At 45.7% G+C, this 24683-nt stretch overlaps 1 protein-coding gene across 1 annotated transcript in view; it reads left to right on the forward strand.

Annotated features, from left to right (window-relative positions):
* LOC149463014 (protein S100-A11-like) overlaps positions 1–19813 on the forward strand; it is a 42125-nt gene extending 22312 nt beyond the window's left edge. The window contains exons 3-4 of the mRNA XM_089675989.1: positions 8300–8456; positions 16897–19813. Coding sequence (XP_089532115.1) covers positions 8300–8456; positions 16897–17058 — 319 coding nt within the window. The 3' untranslated portion in view covers positions 17059–19813. The remainder of the gene's footprint in view (positions 1–8299; positions 8457–16896) is intronic.
* The last annotated feature ends 4870 nt before the right edge of the window (positions 19814–24683 follow it).

The following is a 24683-nucleotide window of genomic DNA, read 5'->3' on the forward strand; positions in this document are numbered from 1 at the left end:
CATGACGAAGTGGAATTCGTTCCGAAGATTTGGAAAAATTCTATTCGCGACGAATCCGAAGATTAGCAAACTTCGGATGGACAAATCGAATTTTCCCAAAAATGGCGGCGACATGTGTGGCCACGGAGAAAATGGACAGAGAAGATGGGGCGGGGATCTCTGGGAAGGCGCGCAGACAAGGCGCGCTGACCCATAATGCATTCATGACATGTGATCGCATTAGCCAATCAGCAGCCAGCCAGCACTATAAATCGCGGCCATCTTAGAATTCTCCATTAGCCTCCGGTCATTCAAGAGAGACAGACCTGTCTGTATTAAGGGACAGAGTTAGGGCCACAGAGACTTTAGGGCCACAGAATTGTTACTCAGGGACACAGAATCGTTACTCAGGGACACAGAATCGTTACTCAGGGACACAGAATCGTTACTTAGGGCCACAGCTATCAAAGAATCAAAAATTTAAAGTGACATACACCCTTTTTTTTTTTGGTGGCTGTCGTGCACAGTTGGTGCTGCAGTTTGCCGATTGTGCAAAATAAACTGACTTTCTGCTTCACAACCACTATTGTACGTTCAAAGAGTTAAATCCATTTACACGCCGGCTGGCGGTAATATTTTTTGGGTGATTAGTGCATTCCAGTGACATAAACGTACAGTTTCCAGCCAACGGCAAGCTGCAATTGACCGATTGTGCTAAATAAACTGACTTTCTGCTTCACAACCACTATTGTACGTTCAAAGAGTTAGATCCATTTACACGCCGGGTGGCGGTAATATTTTTTGGGTGATTAGTGCATTCCAGTGACATAAACGTACAGTTTACAGCCAACGGCAAGCTGCAATTGACCAATTGTGCTAAATAAACTGACTTTCTGCTTCACAACCACTATTGTACGTTCAAAGAGTTAAATCCATTTACACGCCGGCTGGCGGTAATATTTTTTGGGTGATTAGTGCATTCCAGCGACACAAACGTACAGTTTCCAGCCAACGGCAAGCTGCAATTGACCGATTGTGCTAAATAAACTGACTTTCTGCTTCACAACCACTATTGTACGTTCAAAGAGTTAGATCCATTTACACGCCGGGTGGCGGTAATATTTTTTGGGTGATTAGTGCATTCCAGTGACATAAACGTACAGTTTACAGCCAACGGCAAGCTGCAATTGACCGATTGTGTACAATAAACTGACTTTCTGCTTCACAAGCACTATTGTACGTTCAAAGAGTTAAATCCATTTACACGCCGGCTGGCGGTAATATTTTTTGGGTGATTAGTGCATTCCAGTGACCTAAACGTACAGTTTCCAGCCAACGGCAAGCTGCAATTGACCGATTGTGCTAAATAAACTGACTTTCTGCTTCACAACCACTATTGTACGTTCAAAGAGTTAAATCCATATACACGCCGGGTGGCGGTAATATTTTTTGGGTGATTAGTGCATTCCAGTGACATAAACGTACAGTTTACAGCCAACGGCAAGCTGCAATTGACCGATTGTGCTAAATAAACTGACTTTCTGCTTCACAACCACTATTGTACGTTCAAAGAGTTAAATCCGTTTTTATTTTTGGGGTGCTTATTGAATTAAAGAGTATGTCAGACAACACGCAGAGGAGTGGCAGAGGAGGCAATGTTTCAGGAGCGAGCAGACGTGGCAGCAGAGGAAGGGGTCGAGGCAGCACTAGTCGCAGCCAGAGGCCAGTGCTCCCGGTGTCATCCAGCGGTTGTGTCTCCACCGACAACCCTGCCGTCATCGATTGGTTGACTCGGTCGTCTTCCTCTTCCCAGGTCACCTCTCACACCTACAGCCAACGGTCGGTGGGTACGTCAGACACAACCGTTAGTTGGCATGGCCCGGGAGCAAGCCCACTGAAATCACGTGTCCTCGACCTGCCCCTGTCCTTTGGTGTTCCCTCACCAAGCGAAGTATCGCATGCTGTGGGCTCAGCCCTACTGTACAGTGAGGAAGAGCTAACAGAGGGCGGTCAGGAACGGGGGGAGACATCCGCCTCTTTAGCAGCCAGGCGAAGAAGTACTGGCGAGGAGAGTGGCTCGGTAGCCGGTCTAGAGACAGGTCTGTCTCCTGACCCACACGCAGCCGAGGGGGCTAGTAGTGACGCGGAGACCCTAATTGATGATGATGAGGCTGATCGCACTTGGCAGCCTCGTCGTCATCAGGCTATTGCTTCCGCATCATCAGGAGAAGAGGGTGCCAGCTTGCCAGCGAGCAAAACAGTCGGTGGGTTGCCCAGAAGGCAGCAGGGTCGCAGCAGTGTCAGTGGAGCCAAACGGCCACGGAGTAGAGCACTAGCTCCACTGCAGCCTACCACCACGGCCAGTAGTGGTGCCGGTGTGCACGGAGGAAGTAGCAGTCAGCCAGTGAGGAGTAGCGGGGGCAAAGTTTCCTACTCGGCGGTGTGGCAATTTTTCGTCAAGCCGCCCGAGGAAGTAAACGTAGCCGTATGTCGACTATGTGGCCAGAAAGTCAAGCGTGGCCAGGGGGCCAATGTTGGGACTACAGCGTTGCGTCAGCATATGCAGCGTCGCCATTCGGTGGCCTGGGAAAACCGTGATAAAGATACGGCGGTTCTGCCTGCCCCAGCCCCCGCTCCATCACCCGCTCCGTTACTTGCTCCGTCACCCGACGTCAATCGCCCTCTATCAGCCAGTCAAGGCTCCAACACCTCTGCTGAGGGGAGTTGTCGCTCGTTGGCATCTTCCGCTCATTCAGATGCTCTTTCTCCTGCTACTCCTCTTCACGGATTCCATCAGCAGTCTTTCTTGGAATCCGTTTCCAAGAGACAACAGTTTGCGAGCACGCATCCGACGGTGCAGAAGCTGAACGTCCTCCTGTCCAAGTTGCTGGTGCTGCAGTCCCTCCCTTTCCAAGTGGTGGACTCAGCACCTTTCCGAGAAATGATGGCTTGTGCCGAGCCGCGGTGGACAGTGCCAAGCCGGCATTTCTTCGCCAAAAAGGCAGTGCCAGCCCTGCATTCACATGTAGAAGAGATGGTGGGCCAGTCTTTGAGCATGTCGGTCTCTGCCAAAGTGCACGGCAGCGCCGACGTGTGGAGCTGTAACTACGGTCAGGGACAGTACATGTCATTTACGGCCCACTGGGTGAACGTGGTGCCGGCACAGCCGCACCAGCAACTTGGACAGGTCACGCCGCTTTTGCCTCCACGTTTGCACGTCCTTGGTCCAGCAAAGATGTCCGCCTCTACCACCTCTTCTTCCGCCGTGTCCTCAGCCGCCACCCCCGTGCCAAGTCCCATTACCCGACCGGCATATCACATGTGCAGGGCGCAACGGTGTCACGCTGTGCTGCACCTGGTATGCCTTGGCGAACGTAGTCACACAGGGGAGGAACTTCTGAGTGTAATGAACAGAGAAATCGACAGATGGCTGTCTCCGCGCAAACTGAAAATCGGAACCATGTTGACCGACAACGGAAAGAACATGGTGTCTGCTCTGCGTCAAGGAAGGTTGTGCCATGCGCCATGCATGGCTCACGTGTTCAATCTGGTTGTCAAGCGGTTCCTAAAATCCACCAACCCACTGCAAGACATCCTTAAAATGTCACGTAAACTTTGCATGCATTTCAGCCATTCCTACACCGCAAAGCACACCCTCCTTGAGCTGCAGCGGCAGAACGGAATTCCACAGCATCGCCTGATCTGCGACGTTGCAACAAGGCGGAATTCAACCCTGCATGTGTTAGACCGCCTTTACGAACAGCGAAAGGCCATCACCGATTTCCTGATGTTACAAGCGGATAAAGGTACTCCCCTGTGTAACTTAGATGTCAGCCATTGGTAGCTCATGCGTGACACCTGCCGCTTGCTCAGGCCCTTTGAGGAGGCCACGCTATTCGTGAGTTGGCAGGACTATGGGATGAACGACGTCATTCCTCTGTTGCACGTCCTGGAACAAATGCTGTTAACAATGGCTGGTCAGGGTGCGGTAGACGTGGCGCACAGATCTCAACGCCACATGACCCCTGTGGGGGCAGGACAGGAAGAAGAGGAGAAGGTAGAGGAGGACATTGGTGCTCAGGAATTATTGAGTGAAATGGGTGGTTTTTCCACTCAGCGGACAGGAGTGGAGGAGCAGGAGCATCTGGTAGAGGAGGAGGAGGAGACAGAGGACCCAGACGCACCGTGGCAGTATGCTATGGAGATGGAGGCAGGGAGTCCCTCGCATTCCTTGGCACAAATGGCCCATAGCATGCTCGGTTGCTTGCGTAGCGACAGCCGAATAATAACCATCAGACAGAGGGATGACTTTTGGCTGTCCACCTTGTTGGACCCTCGCTACCGTTCAAAAATGGTGGCCTTTTTCACACCTGCTGAGAGGGAGGCCAAAATAAAGTACTATAAAAACCACCTATGTAGTCAGTTGGTCTCTGGCTTTCTGCGCCAACGTCCATCCTCAGACACTGTGGGCCCTGTGCGCTCGCGGGAATTGCTTTGTATATCTGTCGCCTTAGGGGCCGCTGTCTGGCGACATAATTTTTTGTCACTGTGTAGACATCTATTTATAGGCCGATGTTTGGCCACAAAAATATATTTAGTAATAACCTAGCCGTTCAGGCCGCTCCCTGAACACCTCGGGAATTGCTTTGTATATCTGTCGCCTTAGAGGCCGCTGTCTGAACAGCTCATGAATTGCTTTCTATATGTGTCGCCTTTGAGGCCGCTGGCTGGACAGCTGATGAATTGATTTGTATATATGTACTTATTGTCCGCTGTCCGGACAGCTCATGAATTACTTTTTGTATATAGCCTTCCAAACCACTCTCAGAATAAGTCATGATATTCATGCTGTGTATAGCCTTATAGGCCAATGGTCAATCAAGTCATGATTGTTATAGTGTGTATAGCCTTATAGGCCGCTGTCTTTACAACTTTATAATTCCATGCAGTATATAGCCCTATCGGCCACTTTCTGGCATCCAGTTGCTGTAGCCCCCATCACCACACTGTGCCACGGGCCCCTGTACCGCCTTCTCATACTGCTGCCAGATCCATCCTCTGCCATGTGCGTCTTTGTCGTCTGCTCACGCTGCTGGGTTTCAGTTTTAAACCTAGGCCTGTGTATGGCTTCCGAATACTGCTGCCTCCACCGCCACCCTGCGCCATGTGCCTCTGTCATCTGCTCACGCTGCTGACGGCTTCCGCTTTTTAACCTAGGCCTGTGTATGGCTTCCGAATACTGCTGCCTCCACCGCCACCCTGCGCCATGTGCCTCTGTCGTCTGCTCACGCTGCTGACGGCTTCCGCTTTTTAAACTAGTCCTGGGTATGTCTTCCGAATACTGCTGCCTCCACCGCCACCCTGCGCCATGTGCCACTTTCGGGTCTCCTCACACTGCTGCCAGGTCCATACTGATTCATGGCCCCCTGTACCGGCTCCTCATGAACGTGGTTCAGCGGGTTTGCATCACTTAACGGCAAATCGTTGACAAATGCTGGGACGTTCAGTGTTGTGCGCATTAAGCCAGACACCAAAGGGCAGCACAGACCTGTTATTACTCGCTCAAGCATGGCTGAACAAAACCAGTCTCTACCACAAATTGGACCCAGACCTGCCCAGGGTCTCGTAACTAGATTGCACGGAGGAGTAGAGTCCGTTATCGGAATTAAATAGACAAAACGCCACACCAAAAAGAGTGGCCATTTCCAACACTTATTCCAGAAAGAGGAACAACCCGTTTCATATACGGCCCGTAGACGTTTCACGTTTGCCACATTCAGTCGATTTAAGACGCAAGCTCCACTTCCTGTGGTCTCTGACCGTCGATATACCTTTAAGTGTCAGCTTTGAAGCTATATTCCCTCCGGAGCACTGACACTGGTGCCCTTCCGTCAACATGCCTTTAAGTTTCAGTTTTCAACCATATTCCCCACAGAAGCCAAACTCTTGGGTATCCCAGAAGCTGCTCAGCGGGTCAGGGCAATAAAGCTCCCGGTTCGCAGGTTGTTCCGTCTTATGGATGGAAGTACGACGGTATATGATCTTCTTCGCACCCACGGCATTTCCTCATAAAATTTCTGCATTGCATCTGCAATCACAACGCTGACTTCCCGGATTGCCAGTCAGCCATTGGACTCTTGATAGTCGTCTCCCCACACTGCTGCTGGGGGGACTTTTTAACCTAGGCCTGTGTATGGCCTTCAATTGAAGCTGCTTCCGCTCCGCCACTCTGCCATTGGACTCTTGATAGTCGTCTCCCCACGCTGCTGCTGGGGGGACTTTGTAACATAGGCCTCTGTATGGCCTTCAATTTAAGCTGCTTACGCTTCGCCACTCTGCCATGGGCCCCTGTACCGCCTCCTCTTGCTGCTGCCAGGTCCAGAGTGTGTCATGGGTCCCTGTACGGCCTCCCATTGCTGCTGACTTCATCGCCAGACTCTGCCATGTGCCACTTTCAGGTCTCCTTACACTGTTGGTGGGTTCCATTTTGTGATAGGGTGCTGTATGGCCTTCCTTTGCTGCTGCCTCCACCGCCACCCTGCGCCATGTGCCTCTGTCGTCTGCTCACGCTGCTGACGGCTTCCGCTTTTTAACCGAGGCCTGTGTTTGGCTTCCGAATACTGCTGCATCCACCGCCAGCCTGCGCCATGTGTCTCTGTCGTCTGCTCACGCTGCTGATGGCTTCCGCTTTTTAACCTAGGCCTGTGTATGGCTTCAGAATAATGCTGCCTACACCGCCACCCTGCGCCATGTGCCTCTGTCGTCTGCTCACGCTGCTGCCAGGTCCATACTGATTCATGGCCCCCTGTACCGGATCCTCATGAACGTGGTTCAGCGGGTTTGCATCACTTAACGGCAAATCGTTGACAAACGCTGGGACGTTCAGTGTTGTGCGCATTAAGCCAGACACCAAATGGCAGCACAGACCTGTTATTACTCGCTCAAGCATGGCTGAACAAAACCAGTCTCTACCACAAATTGGACCCAGACCTGCCCAGGGTCTCGTAAGTAGATTGCACGGAGGAGTAGAGTTCGTTATTGGAATTAACTGTGAGGGACTTTTAAACCTAGGCCTGTGTATGGCCTTCAATTGAAGCTGCTTCTGCTCCGCCACTCTGCCATTGGACTCTTGATAGTCGTCTCCCCACGCTGCTGCTGGGGGGACTTTTTAACATAGGCCTCTGTATGGCCTTCAATTTTAGCTGCTTACGCTCCGCCACTCTGCCATGGGCCCCTGTACCGCCTCCTCATGCTGCTGCCAGGCCCGTAATCTGCCATGGGCCCCCGTACCGACTCCTCATGCTGCTGCCAGGCCCGTAATCTGTCATGGGCCCCTGTACCGCCTCCTCATGCTGCTGCCAGGTCCAGAGTGTGTCATGGGTCCCTGTACGGCCTCCCATTGCTGCTGTCTCCATCGCCACACTCTGCCATGTGCCACTTTCAGGTCTCCTCACACTGCTGGTGGGTTCCATTTTGTCATAGGGTGCTGTATGGCCTCCCATTGCTGCTGCCTCCACCGCCACACTGTGGCTCCACACTCTGGTTTTGGCCCCGTGACTGCCCAAATGAGTGAAGTGTGCGGTGATTCTAAGATCGACGGCACTCATCTGCATGTCATACTGACTGACAGTATTATTTCTCTTCCCCAGCAGACTCCAAGGGCATTTAAATTAAAGGTACAGTGTTCTGCACTAATATAAAGGCTCTCTGAAGCCTAGAAACACCCTTTTTATAAGTTAAATTCGCAGCGAATATATTCGGCTCGAAGCGAATTTATTCGGCGAATTTGGCGAATCAGCCGAACCGAATTTTTGAATAATTCGCTCATCTCTAGTTCTAATCTTTCACTACTCTATCCAAAGTTTAAAAACTTTGGCTAGAGTTAAAATTAAGGTATTATTGAGACCTATGTATTTATTTGTAATAAATCAATGAGAGTGCCAAACAAAAATCATTACGAACCTGAAATCATTAATTGTTTGACTGGTTATAACAAGAAGAACAAATAAAAGCCAACACATTTTAAGAGCCAAAAACCTCCCCATGACCTATTACAACTGGATTTCTCAACTTGGGTGAACCTCCTCTACTGGGGAATCCCTATCTTTGCAGTGAGCTACCAAATACAAGCCATCAGGCTTAAGTGTGGATTTAATCCACCTTTTGATGACCTGCAAAAATTTGTGTCCAGCACCCCGACATCCTTTATTCTTGGACTATATATTTAACTGTCTGCTTTTGTTTTTGTTGTTATTCTTAGTCGATGTTAGTTGCATCAGTTGTTTCTTTATTGAATTTGAGTTAAATTTTTTTTTTTCAGACCTCCCAAGTTTGGGGCCCAAACCCGGTCAGAAAAAGCAATTGTTATCCTGATTAAGGTCTTCTATAAGTATGCCGGTAAGGGAGGTAATCCCCTCTCCCTGGAGACAATGGAGCTGCGACAACTACTAAGGAAAGAGATGCCAACATTATATCCTGTAAGACCGTTATGCTTCTAAATACGATAACATATCATGCTACCATTTTTTGGTGTTCAGCAACAGAAACCAGTATAGCATGTTTTTGCCTGCAATAGCCTTATAGCTGAAATGTATTCTGGTTAGACCTTGCCTTTCCTGATCCCCCACCCCCATCAACATATTAATAACATAAATAAAACTGTCATTAAATACCCGTATTTTTGGCTCCAAAAGGCGCACCTTATCATAAGACGCTCCTTGGTTGTAGAGGAGGAAAACAAGAAAAAAAATATTCTGAACCAATGGACTGCAGACATAGTACAGGAAATGACCAGAGACTGTGGACGTAATACAGGAGATGACCAGAGACTGCGGACATAGTACAGGAGATGACCAGAGACTGCGGACATAGTACAGGAGATGACCAGAGACTGCAGACATAGTACAGGAGATGACCAGAGACTGCGGACATGGTACAGGAGATGACCAGAGACTGTGGACATAATACAGGAGATGACCAGAGACTGCGGACATAGTACAGGAGATGACCAGAGACTGCAGACATAGTACAGGAGATGACCAGAGACTGCGGACACAGTACAGGAGATGACCAGAGACTGTGGACATAGTACAGGAGATGACCAGAGACTGCGGACAGTACAGGGGATGACCAGAGACTGCGGACATAGTACAGGGATGACCAGAGACTGCGGACATAGTACAGGGGATGACCACAGACTGCAGACATAGTACAGGAGATGACCAGAGACTGCGGACATAGTACAGGAGATGACCAGAGACTGCGGACATAGTACAGGAGATGACCAGAGACTGCGGACATAGTACAGGGGATGACCACAGACTGTGGACATAGTACAGGAGATGACCACAGACTGTGGACATAGTACAGGAGATGACCACAGACTGCGGACATAGTACAGGGGATGACCAGAGACTGCGGACATAGTACAGGGGATGACCAGAGACTGCGGTCATAGTACAGGGGATGACTAGAGACTGCGGACATAGTACAAACACTGCGGACCTTTGGGGAGCAGAGAGCGGGGGGGAGCAGGTACCCGAATTTAAAAGGTACCCGCTCCCACTTCCGCGGAGTTGTCCTCCCTCCCCATCTTCTGGGACATGTGACAGGTCCCAGAAGACTGCCGGACCATTCACAAAGTGCAGCACTTCTCACACATGCACAGTGGGCACCCGGCTGTGAAGCCACAAGCTGTCACAGCTGGGTGCCCACACTAAAGATGCTGGAGAGAAGATGGTGAGGACAGCGCTGGACCGAGGAACAGGTAGGACCGAGGAGTACAGAAGAGCCTAGCAGCCGGCCCGGTATTCTAACACAGCGGCGGTGGGAATTCCGGGCCAGCCGCTCCATATTTGCTTCATAAGATGCACAGACATTTTCCCCCATTTTTTGGGGGTCAAAAAGTGCGTCTTATGGAGCAAAAAATACGGTACATTATTTTAGGCTCAGTGACACCATCAGTAGGTCTCTGGGCTTCTCTATGCAATGCTGACAAATCAGTACTGGTGGGAGGAACCATCAGGGTGTTGTGCATAGCGTCAGGAAAACATCACAGCACCCTGCCTCAGTATTCCTTATGCATGCAATAGGCTGACTCTTAGGAGGAGTTATGAAAATATCAAAAAGTTCCAAGGTATGTTGCATTTGAATGCGGACTGTCCTAGGCACCGCCATAATGTGATGCTGAGCCTGAAAGAACTGAAATCCAATGAATGAAAGGGGCAGGCCAGGGACAGTAGAAATGAGGAGGAAAGAGACTAGATGATAATGGATGCTCTGCAGCCAGGGCATGAAGCGGGCTCTATCTGACTTGCAGTAACTTATGATGCATACTGTTAGAAGCTCACAGTGTGCTGTTAAGTCAGAGTAAGTAATTTCATTACAGTAGAGAAGCCTATACAACTGTACAGAGTTCAAACTTGAAACCAATTCCCTATTTTTCAAAGCAATTTAAAGCAAATATAGGTTTGGGACACTGATGAGGAGAATAATTTTAAACCGTATATGAAGGAAATTGGCAATTAGTTAAAGCGATACTAAACACACACTGTTTAATTGAGATTGCCCCATCTATTTCTGTATATGGATGATGGCACTGTATTTATTTTAATAAAGAAGAACAGCTAAGTACCTTTTTTTGAATCGATATACAGCTGTCACATGACCCAGAACCTGCCCATTCTGTATGCAGGGAAATATAAACAGGAAGAGCTTCCTCTGCTGTTGGTCACATGCTCAAAATGAGAAAAAAAACTGCCTTTGGAATACAGTGTAAAAATAAATTATTAATATTAATAAATTGTTTTAAACTGTCATACAAATATATATTTGAAATAAAATCTTTATTGTTTTTTGGCAATAACATCATGTTGGCGGATTTCTGCCAGCCACATGTTGTGTCACGCCCCTCCAACCTGTGTCTTGGATTAAAAGGGAGGTGAAGCCTCCATCAATCAAGATGTAAAATCCCCCCCCCACTGTGTTTAGCTGGTTAGTGGGCATGGAGAAGGAGGGAGGGGGCTGTTATTTACCACTGTGTATATGCCCATATGTGTGACTCTGTAGTAACATGGGCTGCTCAGATGTAATGAGGAGGAAATGCTAAGCATAGAAACTCACTGAAAACTGAGCATGTGCATTGATGCCACTACAGCTGCAAAATCCCTAACTGAATTGGTGGTCATGAACAGAAGGGGGAGATAGAGAGCAGCAGGATCAACCAGGTTTGTTATAGAATACAGAAAATTAATCTCATAGTGACTGAGTGAGTATGAACAGCATGTAATACAGCATTTATTGATAGTTTTTCATGATGTGGGTATAGTGACACTTTAAGTGTTCATAGCAAAAATGTAATCTGTGCATAACAAATATGCCAAATAAACATATTTCAGTCCATTGCTAGAAGGTATTATTAACCTCCCTGGCGATATGAGTATTTCCAATTTTTGGTGCTGAAAGCGGTACCATTTTTTTGCATGGAAATATGTCGTTTTTTATTGTAGGCTGTAATTTTTAGGAATAACTCACTGAAATCTGTCCGAACAAGAGTCTAGTAAACATCCCGGGTAGGATAAAACTTGAAACACGAAATCATAAATTATAATTTAATTAATAATCATAAAAAATAATAATAAATTTAATTCAATAATATAATCAAACCAAAAACACTGAAATTTGAAATACAGAGGCAAATTCGCACATCGCTGAGCAAAGTCGCAAAATCGTTTTCAGTGTCTGATGATGAATTTCCCCCAAGAATCATTATCACTCAATTCTGCAAGTGGTTCTGATTTACTATCGCTGTTCTCTAGCTGGTCTAAAACCGCTTTTGACCTAAAGGGACACTTTTTGGACGCCATGGACTTTTCTAAGTTTCCAGGCAGAAAGAACAGTCAAAATGTAGGCAGGGCACAGGACAAAGCAGTAGGGACAATGTGTATGTGAAATGCATTGAAACAGCAATGTTTTACTATATAATAATCATTTTTAAAAAAATGAAATTTTTTTAAAATTTCAAATTTGCCGCCGGTTCCGGCGCCCGTACGTCCCGACGTCACAGGGACCGGAACAAGGAAGCCGGATGCCGGCATCGGCCGGAGGAGATGGCCGGGGACGCCGCAGGGGACACATCGCGGGAGCGAAGGACAAGGTAAGCGCTGCAGGGAATCCCTGAGCAACGCAGCATGGTAAGCCCGAGTGTAGCTCGTAGTTACCACGTGGTACTGACATTTTACCCCGAGCTACACTCAGGAATACCACCAGGAAGGTTAAATGCATCCATGTCCAATATGTTAAAAAACAATATTTTGGCTGTGTCTTCAGAAAAACAAACAACATGTTCTACTGAACACAGCAAACAATATACTGGATGGGATTAATCTGTAGATTTTCAGTTATTTATGGAAACAATTTAAGAACCAAGTAATTAATCTGCCAAGAAATAAAAGTTAATTTTATTTTTAAATAAAAACCACAGTCTTAATTTAATTGTTCAGTGAAAAATGCTATAAATTCAATAATAATATTACTATATTCACCAAACAGATCTCCTGTTTTACGGAAATTAAAGGGACAAAGCCGTTGAGCCCTGGATCACACTGATGAGGTGCAAAATTTGCAGCGTTTTCTGTGCAAATTCCGCACCGCATCAGAATCGCACTCCATTCATGCGAACCGCTGTGGGTGTGTATGTTAAGTTAGCAACACCCCAAAATCGGTCCACAAAACGCGGTGCAATATGCAAAATCTGATCGCATAGGTGTGAATACCCATGTGATTCAATTCTAGTGCGGACCAAAAACAGGGTCCTGCACCTTTTTGGTGTGGATGCGTGCAAGAGAGCTTTATTATGGTGGCATTTAATAACCAATAGGATTTGTTTTTATTTTTACTATACCTGCTTTCTGTTATAAATCATATCAAATGGAAATGCCAACAGGTATGAACACCCTTAAAATGGTCCTTTTTTGAAAAGTAGACACCCCGTGGTGATCTAGTATTTTTGCCACAATTTTTTGCAAATGCAGAGTAGGATGTGAAGGGGTTATTATACAGGTCACATACACTGTGAGATGGAGATGAAGTGGTTATTCTACAGATGTGCAGGATAGGGAAGGTAAAGGGTTAAAGAGGAACTAAACTCCTTGATTTAACTGTTTCCCAAAAGCATGCCATGAACAATACCCGTCACAGTTGCTTGTGCTCTCAATCAAAGCCATCAACTGGATGGTGTCTTAGCTGATCACATATGCAGCACTGTAGCAACTTCAGATCAAACTGAGGCTAAAACGGCAGCTTCCTTTGCTGTAAAGGCTAGGAGGGTTTAGCTCGGCTTTAACATAAGCAGATTACATAATTGTACAGAAAAGGAGGGGGGGGTGAAAGGGTTAAAAAAAACAATCCCACAATTAATACCCCCCCCCCCCAGATCCAAACACCCTGAATCTACTACAGCTGCTGATCTGGAATTAATTAATTAAATATTTATTTCAATAGTCCCTCCTTCCTCGATTTAATTGGTTGTAAGAAGAAGGGGCAGGCTCTAACACGCTAGCATTGCATTGGCATTCATTGTGATTGGTCATCAGAATGATCACATGGTACAGAACCACTTGGATCAGCTCTGTACGCCAGGCTATCTGATGATGGCTTGGTTCACAGGCATTAGCCGGTGTATTGGTCACCCAAGGATGATTTCACCTATTGGCTGCCACCTCACTTGTACGTTTCAGCAGCTCTGTAGGAGGAGCCACAGTGAGCAGTGGGGGGCACAAGCATCTGATACACCTGGAAGTGTATTCTAAAACTTTTAGTGATGCTTTAAGCACTGCAAAAGAGTGAAGACTGAATTCACTGGAGGCAGAACTGGTAAGAAGGGTCACACTAGGCAAAAGCAGAAGAGCCACCACTGTACTCGGGGGCACTGTACTTAAGAGGATGTAGCTGGGGATGGAACATTTCCTGTCTCTACATTGTTCCAGTCCTGGAACAGGATCATCAAGCGCCCAGGTTAGAGATTGCCAAACTGAGTCCCCCTTTCCAAAAAAATGTATGAGCATTATGTGTTAGCCCCTCCCTCAACCCCCTGCCCAAAAAAACAAAATGAGCACTTATCTTCACATTTGCCCACTAAGCATATATTCCAATTGCAAGTACAGACCCTCACCCTCCTCAAATTCCCCCTCTGAGAGTAAATCCCACCCCCTCCAAATTCCCCACTACCAGCACAAATCCCTCCAAGCATCCCTACTAGCACGAATCTCACTTCTTTACACAAATCCACCCTCCAAATCACCCCTTTTAGTACAACCCCCCCCCCCCCCCTAAATGTCCACCACTCCTGCCCACACCTTGTCCTGGCCCTGGTCCCAACCATCTCTGCACTTTGCAGGACTAAGCTGTCAAACTGACAGCTCAGTCCGGCAGACTACTCCTTGTGCAAGATCAGTGGCAGGTCCCTGTGTATTCCAGATGATCACTCTATATCAGGAGCTCTACCAGCGATCCTGATAAACAGAGCACAAGGGGCCACCTGTTAAAGTGAAAACTTTAGAGTGAAAAACATAATTTATAAAAATGATATTTCATTCAGCCTTCATACAAGATAGTCATACGTTACTAATATTTGGCCCCTTGCACACAGGGCCATCTAGGTGAAGCGCATTTCTCCCAACATTTTAGCATGCCTGGCTGGAAACAGAGGCAGGATCCAGCCCCATCCAATCTCTCCCAGGCATGTCAGAATTCCTGGAGGGAGGCACCTCAACTAGAGGACCCCATGTGCAAAGGGTCTTAGATGTAAAGGGTAGACAAAAAAAAATGATGAAACAACATTTTAAACCCTTATTACCTTTTAGTCAATTCTAATTTTTATTAAGAGAGTGTACAGCTAGTGGCAATTGGTGTGTGCTGGGAAGGGAGCGGTAAAAAGCATCGCATATGACGCATTGCACAGTTTACTATTTCTTTTTCTTTTCCTTTTTTTTTTTTAACTTTAAATGTCATAAAGTGATTAATCGTTACTCGTTGCAGCAGAATGTGATGCAGTGTAATGCATTGCAACATGCTGCGCTGAAAAAAAAAGAATGGAATATCCGACTTCTTTTTGGCGTACACCACGATGTGAGCTGAACTAATAAGAAAAGGGCAAATTACATTGTCTATGCTTTGGGACTGCACTTAGCAAGGCTGCCTAGCACAGCCCAATGCATATTATTATTTTTATAATTATTATACAGGATTTATATAGTACCAACAATTTGCATAACGCTTTACAATATAAAGGAGACAGTACAGTTACAATACAATTCGATACAATACTTGAATAAGTTGTGAATGGGGCCTAATTTAATCCCCGTGTCCCGTTTTAAGGTTTTTTCTCTGTTACTTTGTAAAATTTCAAATTTGAATTTCTTTTAGCTCCAAATTAAAACATGCTTTATAGTGGAAATATAAAAAGAGAACCTTTGTAAATGGGACAAATCCCAAACTAAAATGTGCACCTTTGATGACTTATAACCTATTTCTATTCCCCAAAGATCAAATGTTGCTTTAGATAAGGGGATGGGAACCTGGCTCTCTTTCCACATGCTCATTGTGAGCACAGTGGTTCAATTGTTAGCACATTTGAAACTGGGGACATCAGTTTAAATCCCAACCAGGACACTATCTACATGGAATTTGCATGTTCTCCCTGTGCTTGCATGATTTTCCTCCTACACTGCAAAGACATGCTTGTAGGTTAATTTGTTTCTGTCTAAATAGACCTTTAGTTGTGAGTGCTTGTAAGATAAAGACCTAAGCTTGTATGCTCCTCAAGGGCATGGACCAATGTGAATATACAGAGCTTTATAAATCAATGGCTGTCAGGGCTCCAGGTATGACCCGAGGTGTGTGGACTGACACAGGGAAACGCAGGCTTCAGATATGGTATAAACAATATAATTTATTAAGACTAACAATACAAAACGCAGTGCAAAACTAAACATAAACACAGTGCAAATAAACCAAACCAAACCACCCACCAATAACAATACATACAATACAAAGAGTAGTCAGGCAGGCCGGGTCAGTAGCAAACGGAGTACCAGGAACAGGCGGGAGAGTGGTCGGGGTCACAAGCTGGGTTCAGTAACTCACGGGCAGCGTGGTACAGAGGGTCGGGCAGAGAATGGTCAGGGTCACAAGCCAGGATCAAGCAGGAGAAGTCAACAGAGGTCAGGATCAGGCAGGGTCGGCAACAAGTCAGACAGGAACAGGAATACAGGGTACAAGGTACAGGGGCCCATGGAAAAACACACACCAAGGCCCTGACTGTGAGTCTGGCCATTCCTTAAATACAACCCCTGCAATCAGCTTCAGGTGTTTTGCTGATTGCAGGGGTGAGTCTCTGATTGCTGAGAGCACCCGCTGGCCAGCCCTGGTACTGCAGCCCACAAGGCAGGTGAGTCCCACCATTATTGGCAAGTCCATTCCTGACAATGGCTCTAAATTATGACTAAATCAAGTTGATCTTCACATTGCAACATCTACCCTCTTCCTGCTTGCTTTTCCATGGACTAAAATGTGGCAACTCTTCGACTGGTGGACATCAGCTATCATTTCTGCGCCCTGCACCAAACCAGCTACTATAAGCTCCTCTTGTCCCAGCTCAGAGAAGGTTGGGGGCTGCACACTTTAGCATATTTGCCTTGGGTGCCATTAAACCTTGAGTTCCCATCAGTAGGAGACATGATTTCTAAACAGCACTTGAAATATACACATGTGAACTGGTCCATGTTACAAAAGACTTTTAATTCCGTTCATACAATCTTGTGATTTTCAGAAGCTAATGGAATGACACTGTTTTGTAGTGTTTCTGTCTGAATGCTTTATTTCCTGTTATCTTACCATTGTATTCTTTTTCTTCTAAAGTGTTTAGAAGGCAACAGTCAATTCAAAGAAATCCTTCAAAACATGGACACGAGACACCCTGGTCAAGTTGACTTCAAAGAATTCATGTCCTTGGTGGCAAACTTTGCCGTAGCCGTCGAGTCTTCCTTTGTTAAAGAGCTTGATTCGGATGATGACTATTGAACAATTATTTTAGATGTGTGTTTTCTGTCTGAGCACTTTCAGTCAGTCTGTTTACTAAAGTGTGAAGTGCACTATGAGCGTATATAAACACAAAAACAAAAAATTATAATGTTGCAACTCAACAGTCCTTAGATAAGGTGCCAGTATTCATTTTCCTTCATGTTTACCTGGTGCCAGTATTTTTACCAGTTTTTTTTTTACCTGGTGCTGCCACTAATACACTTCCAGTCTTCAGATGGCAATACTCAGCATACTGTACTCTGCTCCCTATTTACGTCTCTATAACATAGAGCGGCATGATTCTGCAGTTCCTTAAAGTGGTTGTAAAGGCTAAAGGTTTTTATTTTACTTTAATGCATTCTCTACATGTGGTGCTGCTCTCTTCCTCTCCCTCTTCACTGGATTCAGTTAGAGCAGTGAGAACCATTGGCTCCTGCTGCTGTCAATCAAATCCTGAGAGGAGGGAGCTGGGGCGAGTTGCACTGTGTGTGTCAATAGATGCACACAGGGCAGCTCAGGATCAAGCTCGCATGAGTACACCCAATTGGCCTGCTATTTGGGCACTTGCAAGGCAGAAGGAGCCCGGAGCGCCACCAGGAGACCCCAGGAGTAGAGAATCAGGGATACTCTGTGAAAAACCATTGCACAGAGCAGGCAAGTATAGCATGTTTGCTATTTTAAAAGAAAACAAAAACCTTTACAATCATTTTAAAGATACCTCTGAACAATAATAACTGATAACAATGAGAAAATGCAACAATTATCATTATTACTATCATCATTGTTATTATTATTATTATTAATATAAGTTAGTAAAGGCAGCAGTTATCAGTTCTCAAAATTCCTGGCAAGATCCGCATGTATTTTTTGGCATTTATCAAACAGCTACAACAAAACAAATTCAATTGTATATTTAACAGACAAAAAGAAGGCAGAAAAGAGAAACTAAGATGGCCATACACTATCAGCCCCTTGTCGCCCACCATTTGTCAATTAAAAAACTGAGGGCTGAAACACAGTGGTTCAGTGGTTAGCATATCTTTTGATTGAAAAAATGTCAGTTGAACAGTGGCAGCATCATATCATAATGACACAAGGGTCAGTGCCTATTGCAGTACAGTTACAGTATTATGCACTGTAAGATTTCTCTCTTTTAGCCCCCAACCGCACTAAACAGCAAAGACGGAAGAGGGTCCCCTCCCGGGTTTTGTATTCTGACAGCTGGCACCCTCAGAATACCTGAACAACAGTTGCATCTGAATGGATGCATCCACTGTTTGACCAACAATTTTCCTCCTGGTCCCTTCAGATTTTCAGATTAAAGGATGTCAAGAAGGAGGAAGTCAACAGGGCCACCCATAGCTTGAATTTGGCCTGATTCATCAGGAACCAGCAGACATCCACTCTGTGTATGGTCAGCTTTAGACTCAAAATGTACAAATTGTTTTAACATTTTCTAATTTTGTTTCCATCTTTTGTACACCTATGGGCCTACAGGAATAAATACAGCAACCGTAGGGGAAAAGGGGGTACATATATTATATTAAAAGGAATCACAAGACTCTTTATAGGTTGCTAACATGAAAAACATGTCTCCTTTCTCTTGTTTGGTAGCTTGAATATAGTCCATTGTATGAAGCATGGCCCCATGCTGCCTACAAAAGCTCTTCCTAGAAATAGATTATAGTCATATTAATAGCATGAAACAAGGGATGGAGTTTGTAAAACAAAGAATCATCATTCTTGAGTGCTCAGGAGGCATGGGGGAGATTTACTAAAACTGGATCACTCATAATCTGGTGCAGCTGTGCATGGTAGCCAATCAGCTTCTTGCTTCAGCTTATTCAATTAAGCTTTGACATATGTGTGGGTGGTGCAGCTGCGGATCCACACGAAAATCCGTGCAGCCACACCACCCGCACAGAGGAATGCGGACCCGCGGGCGGGTGCCATTAGTTCTAATGGCACTGGAAAACACAACCGTACTGTGAACCAAGGTTCCTGTGATGTCTGAGTTTTCAGAAGAAGTGCAGGGACTTCTTCCCTGCGTGTCACAGGGCACAGGAGTCCATTCAAATGAATGGGCTCTTGTGCCCGCGCAAAACGCGGCCCGCACGGCCACATATATGTGAACAAGGGGTAAGGCTCCGTTCATACTTGTGCGACTTGTTGGACACATAAAGTTGCATGACAAGTCGCAAGCCATTAATTTCAATGTCAAATGTTCAGATCTATGTGGCTTATAGTCGCAGAAACTTAAAAAAAGTCTTCTGCACTGCTTTGATGCGACTTAAGTGCCGAAGAGTGTAAAGTTGCATCAAAGTCGTGCTGGAACTTTGGAGTCGCACTAGTGTGAACTGAGCCTCAAGCCAGGAAGCTGATTGGTTACTCTGCACAGCTGCATTAGATTTTGCTCGCTCCAATTTTAGTAAATTCCCCATGGTGTCTACATACGGCCCTACAAATGACTGGATGTCTGAAGTGCACTTCACTTCTCACTTTAGTAAATCAGATTCTCTGTAAATTGAAGAAAGAGTGATTCAATGTGCAATGTTTAAAATTATAAATTTTTTTGCGAGAAAAGGAATTTTACTAGATATGTGTATGAATATAGCTTATTACCCAAATATTATCTGTATACATATCAGTATAATGTTGGCACAAGGTTTATATCTGGTTCATTTTAAAGAGTAATAATATTAAAACATCATAACAAGCAGCCACGGCTTGCTATAAAATCTATATTTTTTTCCTATGTAGATGGTCCATTATTCTTATGGCTTTTTTATTCTGTTGTGTGTGTGACCACATTTTCTGAGACCACAGGGGTTTTATTTCTCTATGGTCCCTGCCACACCCTGTGTGCTGCCTAAACCATCGCCTTCCAACCGAAGCCTAATGCAGGCCATACATGGGTCGAAATCCAAACAAATCTTCTTTAGAAAATCGGAAATTTTGTGTGTTTTGTAATCCGATGGTGCCACCATTGATTTTCGAAATTTGACCAATCAAGCCTTCAAGTTTACATGTTGCTACAGAAAAGAATTTTCATGGCCAAGAATTTTCTTTTCTTTCCAGGTCACAGCTCATGCTTGTTTCTTTTACGATTATATTTCTAGCATGATTCTCCCATCATTGATTAGAAATTTGTTCGTTTTTCAAAATATTGCCCAATCACTCAAATTCCATGGTCGCTCAAAAATCGTATGAAAAAGTACCGCTTTCGAAGTGATCGTATAATAATCTGATCATTAGTACACAGCATTCATCCAAAATTATTTAAAGGGACAAGCATGAACATTTTTCTCATACGATACCAGATCATACGATTGTCATTTACTCAGCACAATTTTTAGGTGAAAATACAATACAAATACATTACATCACTTCCAAATTTTCTTTCTGTCGTACAAGAATTTTCGTAACTTTAGTAACCTCTTCACTTCTGATATGAGACTAGCATGCAAAAAAAAAACAGACGATCATGCATCCAATATTCTCATCATGTGTACGGGGCTTTAGGCTCCTCCACTTCCTCTTCGACTTCCAGGACGGAAAAGAAATCAACCAAACAGGCAGTATGGGGTTCTGCAGTTCACAAAGAAAGCTGGGAACAATGTACTGTAGCTCACAGAGGTTCAGCTAAAGCTGGCCATACTTAGGTCAGTTTTTTTCGTTCAGCTATCTGGTTGGATGAGAAAACCTGACCAGATTTCCCCTTGCACAATTCAAAGTAGATGGGGAATCCTCCCTGCTGTGTCATTGTATTATGACAGTGAGTCCTGGTTCATGAATAGGTGTTCCAGCATGACAATGACCCAAAACACACAGCCAAGGCAACAAAGGAGTGGCTCAAGAAGAAGCACATTAAGGTCCTGGTGTGGACTAGCCAGTCTCCAGACCTTAATCTGATTGAAAATCTGTGGAGGGAACTGAAAGTTTGAGTTGCCAAACGCCAGCCACCAAACCTTAATGACTAGGAGAGGATCTGCCAAGAGGAGTTGGCCAAAATCCCTCCTGAGATGTGTGCAAACCTGGTGGCCAACTACAGGAAACGTCTGACCTCTGTGATTGCCAACAAGGGATTTGCCACCAAGTACTAAGTCATGTTTTGTGAAGGGGATCAAATACTTATTTCCCTCATGAACATGCAAATCAGTGCATCATTTGTTAGACATGCATTTCTTTTGAATTTTGTGTTGCTATTCTGTCTCTCAGTGTTACAATACACCTACCATTCAATTTTTAGACCGATCATTTCTTTGTGAGTGGGCAAACATTCAAAATCAGCAGGGGATCAAAAACTTATTTCCTTCACTGTACATAAACTGCGTTTACATAAATATCCGCATGACATGTGAAAAAGCATTGCTTCCTATGGTACCTGTTCACATATGCCCAATGCACTGGCGGTGCGGATTCAGTGCGAATTGAAATAGAGTCCTGTCTGATTTCTGAGCAGTGCGGTCCAGTTGAGGTGCGGATTACAGGCTATTGACTTCTATGGAAACCATTTCTAAACTGCATATGTGTGAACAAGATAATCCAGCTAATTCTGTCCTGAACCTGATGTTAACCTGACATGAGCTGCTGACCAGCTACTGTATCAATTAGCAGTGAAACCTCAGCTTCAATCCGCACCGCACATGTGTGAATCAGCTCTGAGGAGATTCTCCCGTCATCAGAATATACAGATCTGCACTGCAGTCAATTGCCTGCGGTGCTAATTGAGTGGAAATACACCAACAGGGCAGTGGAACAGATGTCAATCGGTAGGTCAACTTTTATTCAACCATTGTGGCCACACATGCATCACAATTTGGCTGGTCTCTGCTGAAACAAACACATTTCAATCCATGTATAGCTAGCTTAAAGTGGAGTTTCAGCTGAAAAAAAAAAAAATAAAAGTCATCAGCTACAAAAACTGTAGCTGCTGACTTTTAAAATACAGCCACTTACCTGTCCTTCAGTCAAGGGGGGTCCTCACCACAGCTGGTTTCACCGGCCGTCTTCTCTCCCTGATGCCAGCATCTTTTGTGTGGGCACCCGGCTGTGACAGCTTGTGGCTTCACAGCCGGGTGCTCACTGCACATGCCCGAGTAGTGCTGCGCTTTGTGAATGGTCCTGTAGTCTTCTGGGACCTGTCATGCATCCCAGAAGACTACGGTGAGGGGGGGAGGACGACTTCCACTTCCAATCGCCTAGGCGATCGCAGCGGACGTGGGAGTGGGTACCTGTCAAATTCAGGTACCCGCTCCCCCCCCCTCCCCAAAGGTGCCAATCCTTAAAGCGGAGTTCCACTCACCTGTCAAAAAATAAAAGTCAGCAGCTACAAAAACTACAAAAACTGTAGCAGCTGACTTTTCAAAAACAGACACTTACCTGTCCCGCGGTGCGTCCCTCGCAGCCCGTTTCACTGGCCGTCCTGTATTCCAGGAGGCCAACATCTTCAGTGGGTACCCGGCTGTGATAGCTTGCGGCTTTACAGCCGGGTACCCACTGCACATGCACAAGTAGTGCTGCACTTCATGAATGGTCCTGTAGTCTTCTGGGACCTGTCACATGTCCCAAAAGACTACAGGGAGGGAGGGAGAGAGGACACTTTCCGCTTCCGATCACCTACCTGAATTTGACAGGTACCTGCTCCCCCCCCCCCCCAAAGGTGCCAATCCTTAATGGGGAGCAAGGGAGCAGTCCTTAAAGCAGAAAAATATATAGAAAACTCCTGCACTTAGATTGATATAAGACATACAGTAAAAGCTGCTAACACCCACTACTGTACCAAAGAAATTACATGAACAAATGAATATAAATGGTGTAGCGCTAATACTCATAAAGCTAATAAACTACAGCTAATAAAATAGAGACAAATAAATATGCATATGTCAAATGAAGTGCTCCTTATGACCAGAGAAGATATGTCATAACCTTATAGGTGACACTTAAAATAAAATAAAAGGAGCAGGTGAATCACACAGTGCACATCAATCCACATCAATGAACAAAGTAGAGATGACATTCATTAGTGCAAGTGTAGCACTCTCAGTATGTGTTAAAATGTGATAAATCAGTCCACTTTGCACACAAGTGAAAAAAACTCTTCATAGACGTGAAGGTGCCATAAGTGCCATGAATCCCAAAGTGGTCTGAGTGACCCCTCACCTCCTTGAAGTGACCACAAGGGCCAGCAAACCTTGTAGTAACCACCAAACGATCTCCCAGGGACCACCTTCCTAGTTGGACCATAATAGATGTTAAGCCAGGGCTACAACCAGACCTTCTCCTGCACTCCACCGTCCTGGCAATACCTCACGTCCCCTTAGGTTCCACTCAGAGACACAAATAGATACACTCCATAGTGTAATATTGTCACTTTATTGATAATAATTAATAAAATGCCCACTCACATGTTTGCAGGTATCGTAAGCACAAAAATGCTGGCTGTCCTCATAACATGTGGCTTCATGGAGTACCAATATGGCGCGTGCGCCGGAAATGACGTAACCGCGTCCCGGAACTGACCAACAGGCGTACCAATGCGTTATGTCACGAGTAGCACTGGACTTCATCAGGACCCTGATGAAGTCACGTGCTACTCGTGACGTAAGGCGTCACGAGTAGCACATGATGGTACACCTGTTGGTCAGTTCCTCACGGTGAGAAGCTGACACCGACCAACACCCCCCTCCACCACGAAGAGAGCCTGACGTTGACCAACGAAAACCCATCCCCACCCGAGAGAGCCTTCCACTACCACCGCCCCTCATACACTGGCAACCCCTCCCACCCCAGGAAGAGATAAGACACTCACCTCTGGACATCCCCGGGAACAAGAGTCAGGCTCTGCATACACCATCAAGCAGTCCGCAGCCTCTCTCAGATCCCACCTGGTCTCCATGTTGCGTGTGTCCCTTCTGCCTTTCCTTCTTTCGGGGAATGGCGCTGAAAAATGCTGCTGCTCCCCTAAAAAATGCCGCCCTAGGCAAATGCCTTTTTTGCCTTGTGGTAAATACACCCCTGCCTACACCACAGTTTCCAACTGTCACTCATTTGGAATAAAATCCCTCTGTCCCTCCATCCTCCTCAATTGACCCTTACTTTGGTCTGATGTATAGGCTTCGAGAAATATTTACAATTTAACTAGATAAAGTGTTATACTACACTAATAGTTTCATCCAACCTCTAAGGCTTAGTTTACACTTACAGTCGGGGGCAATAAAAGTCAGTAGTTGAGCCATGGTTCTACCATCCCCAATCTGCCCCTCTTAAGCCGCAAGGGCAGCAGTACAGGGTTTCACACTTGCCATGGCCGCAATTATTCCAAATGTCGCATATGGTGGGCTGTAACTCCACTGAACACGCCAACTGAATGGGGCCGCACCACGACCATGAGCTAAACACTAGGTTCACGGGTGTGGCATAGTATTCTTATTCAAAAACCCTGTCCGCTGTCAAATAAAAAAAGCATTCAGGAGGTGGCATCATCACCACCTGAGTGCCTGTCAGCTACTGTACACTTGCACTGCTCTATGAAAAGCGTTCCACCATGGATTGCTCTTCAAAGAGTGGTGCAGGTATAAACAAACCCTTCATTTTTGCATATTGGGCTCTTTCACATTTTCTGT

The sequence above is a fragment of the Staurois parvus genome, unplaced genomic scaffold, assembly GCF_062004578.1.
Source record: "Staurois parvus isolate SC_StPar_1 unplaced genomic scaffold, SC_StPar_1.0 ptg000162l, whole genome shotgun sequence".
In the NCBI taxonomy this organism is placed as follows: domain Eukaryota; kingdom Metazoa; phylum Chordata; class Amphibia; order Anura; family Ranidae; genus Staurois; species Staurois parvus.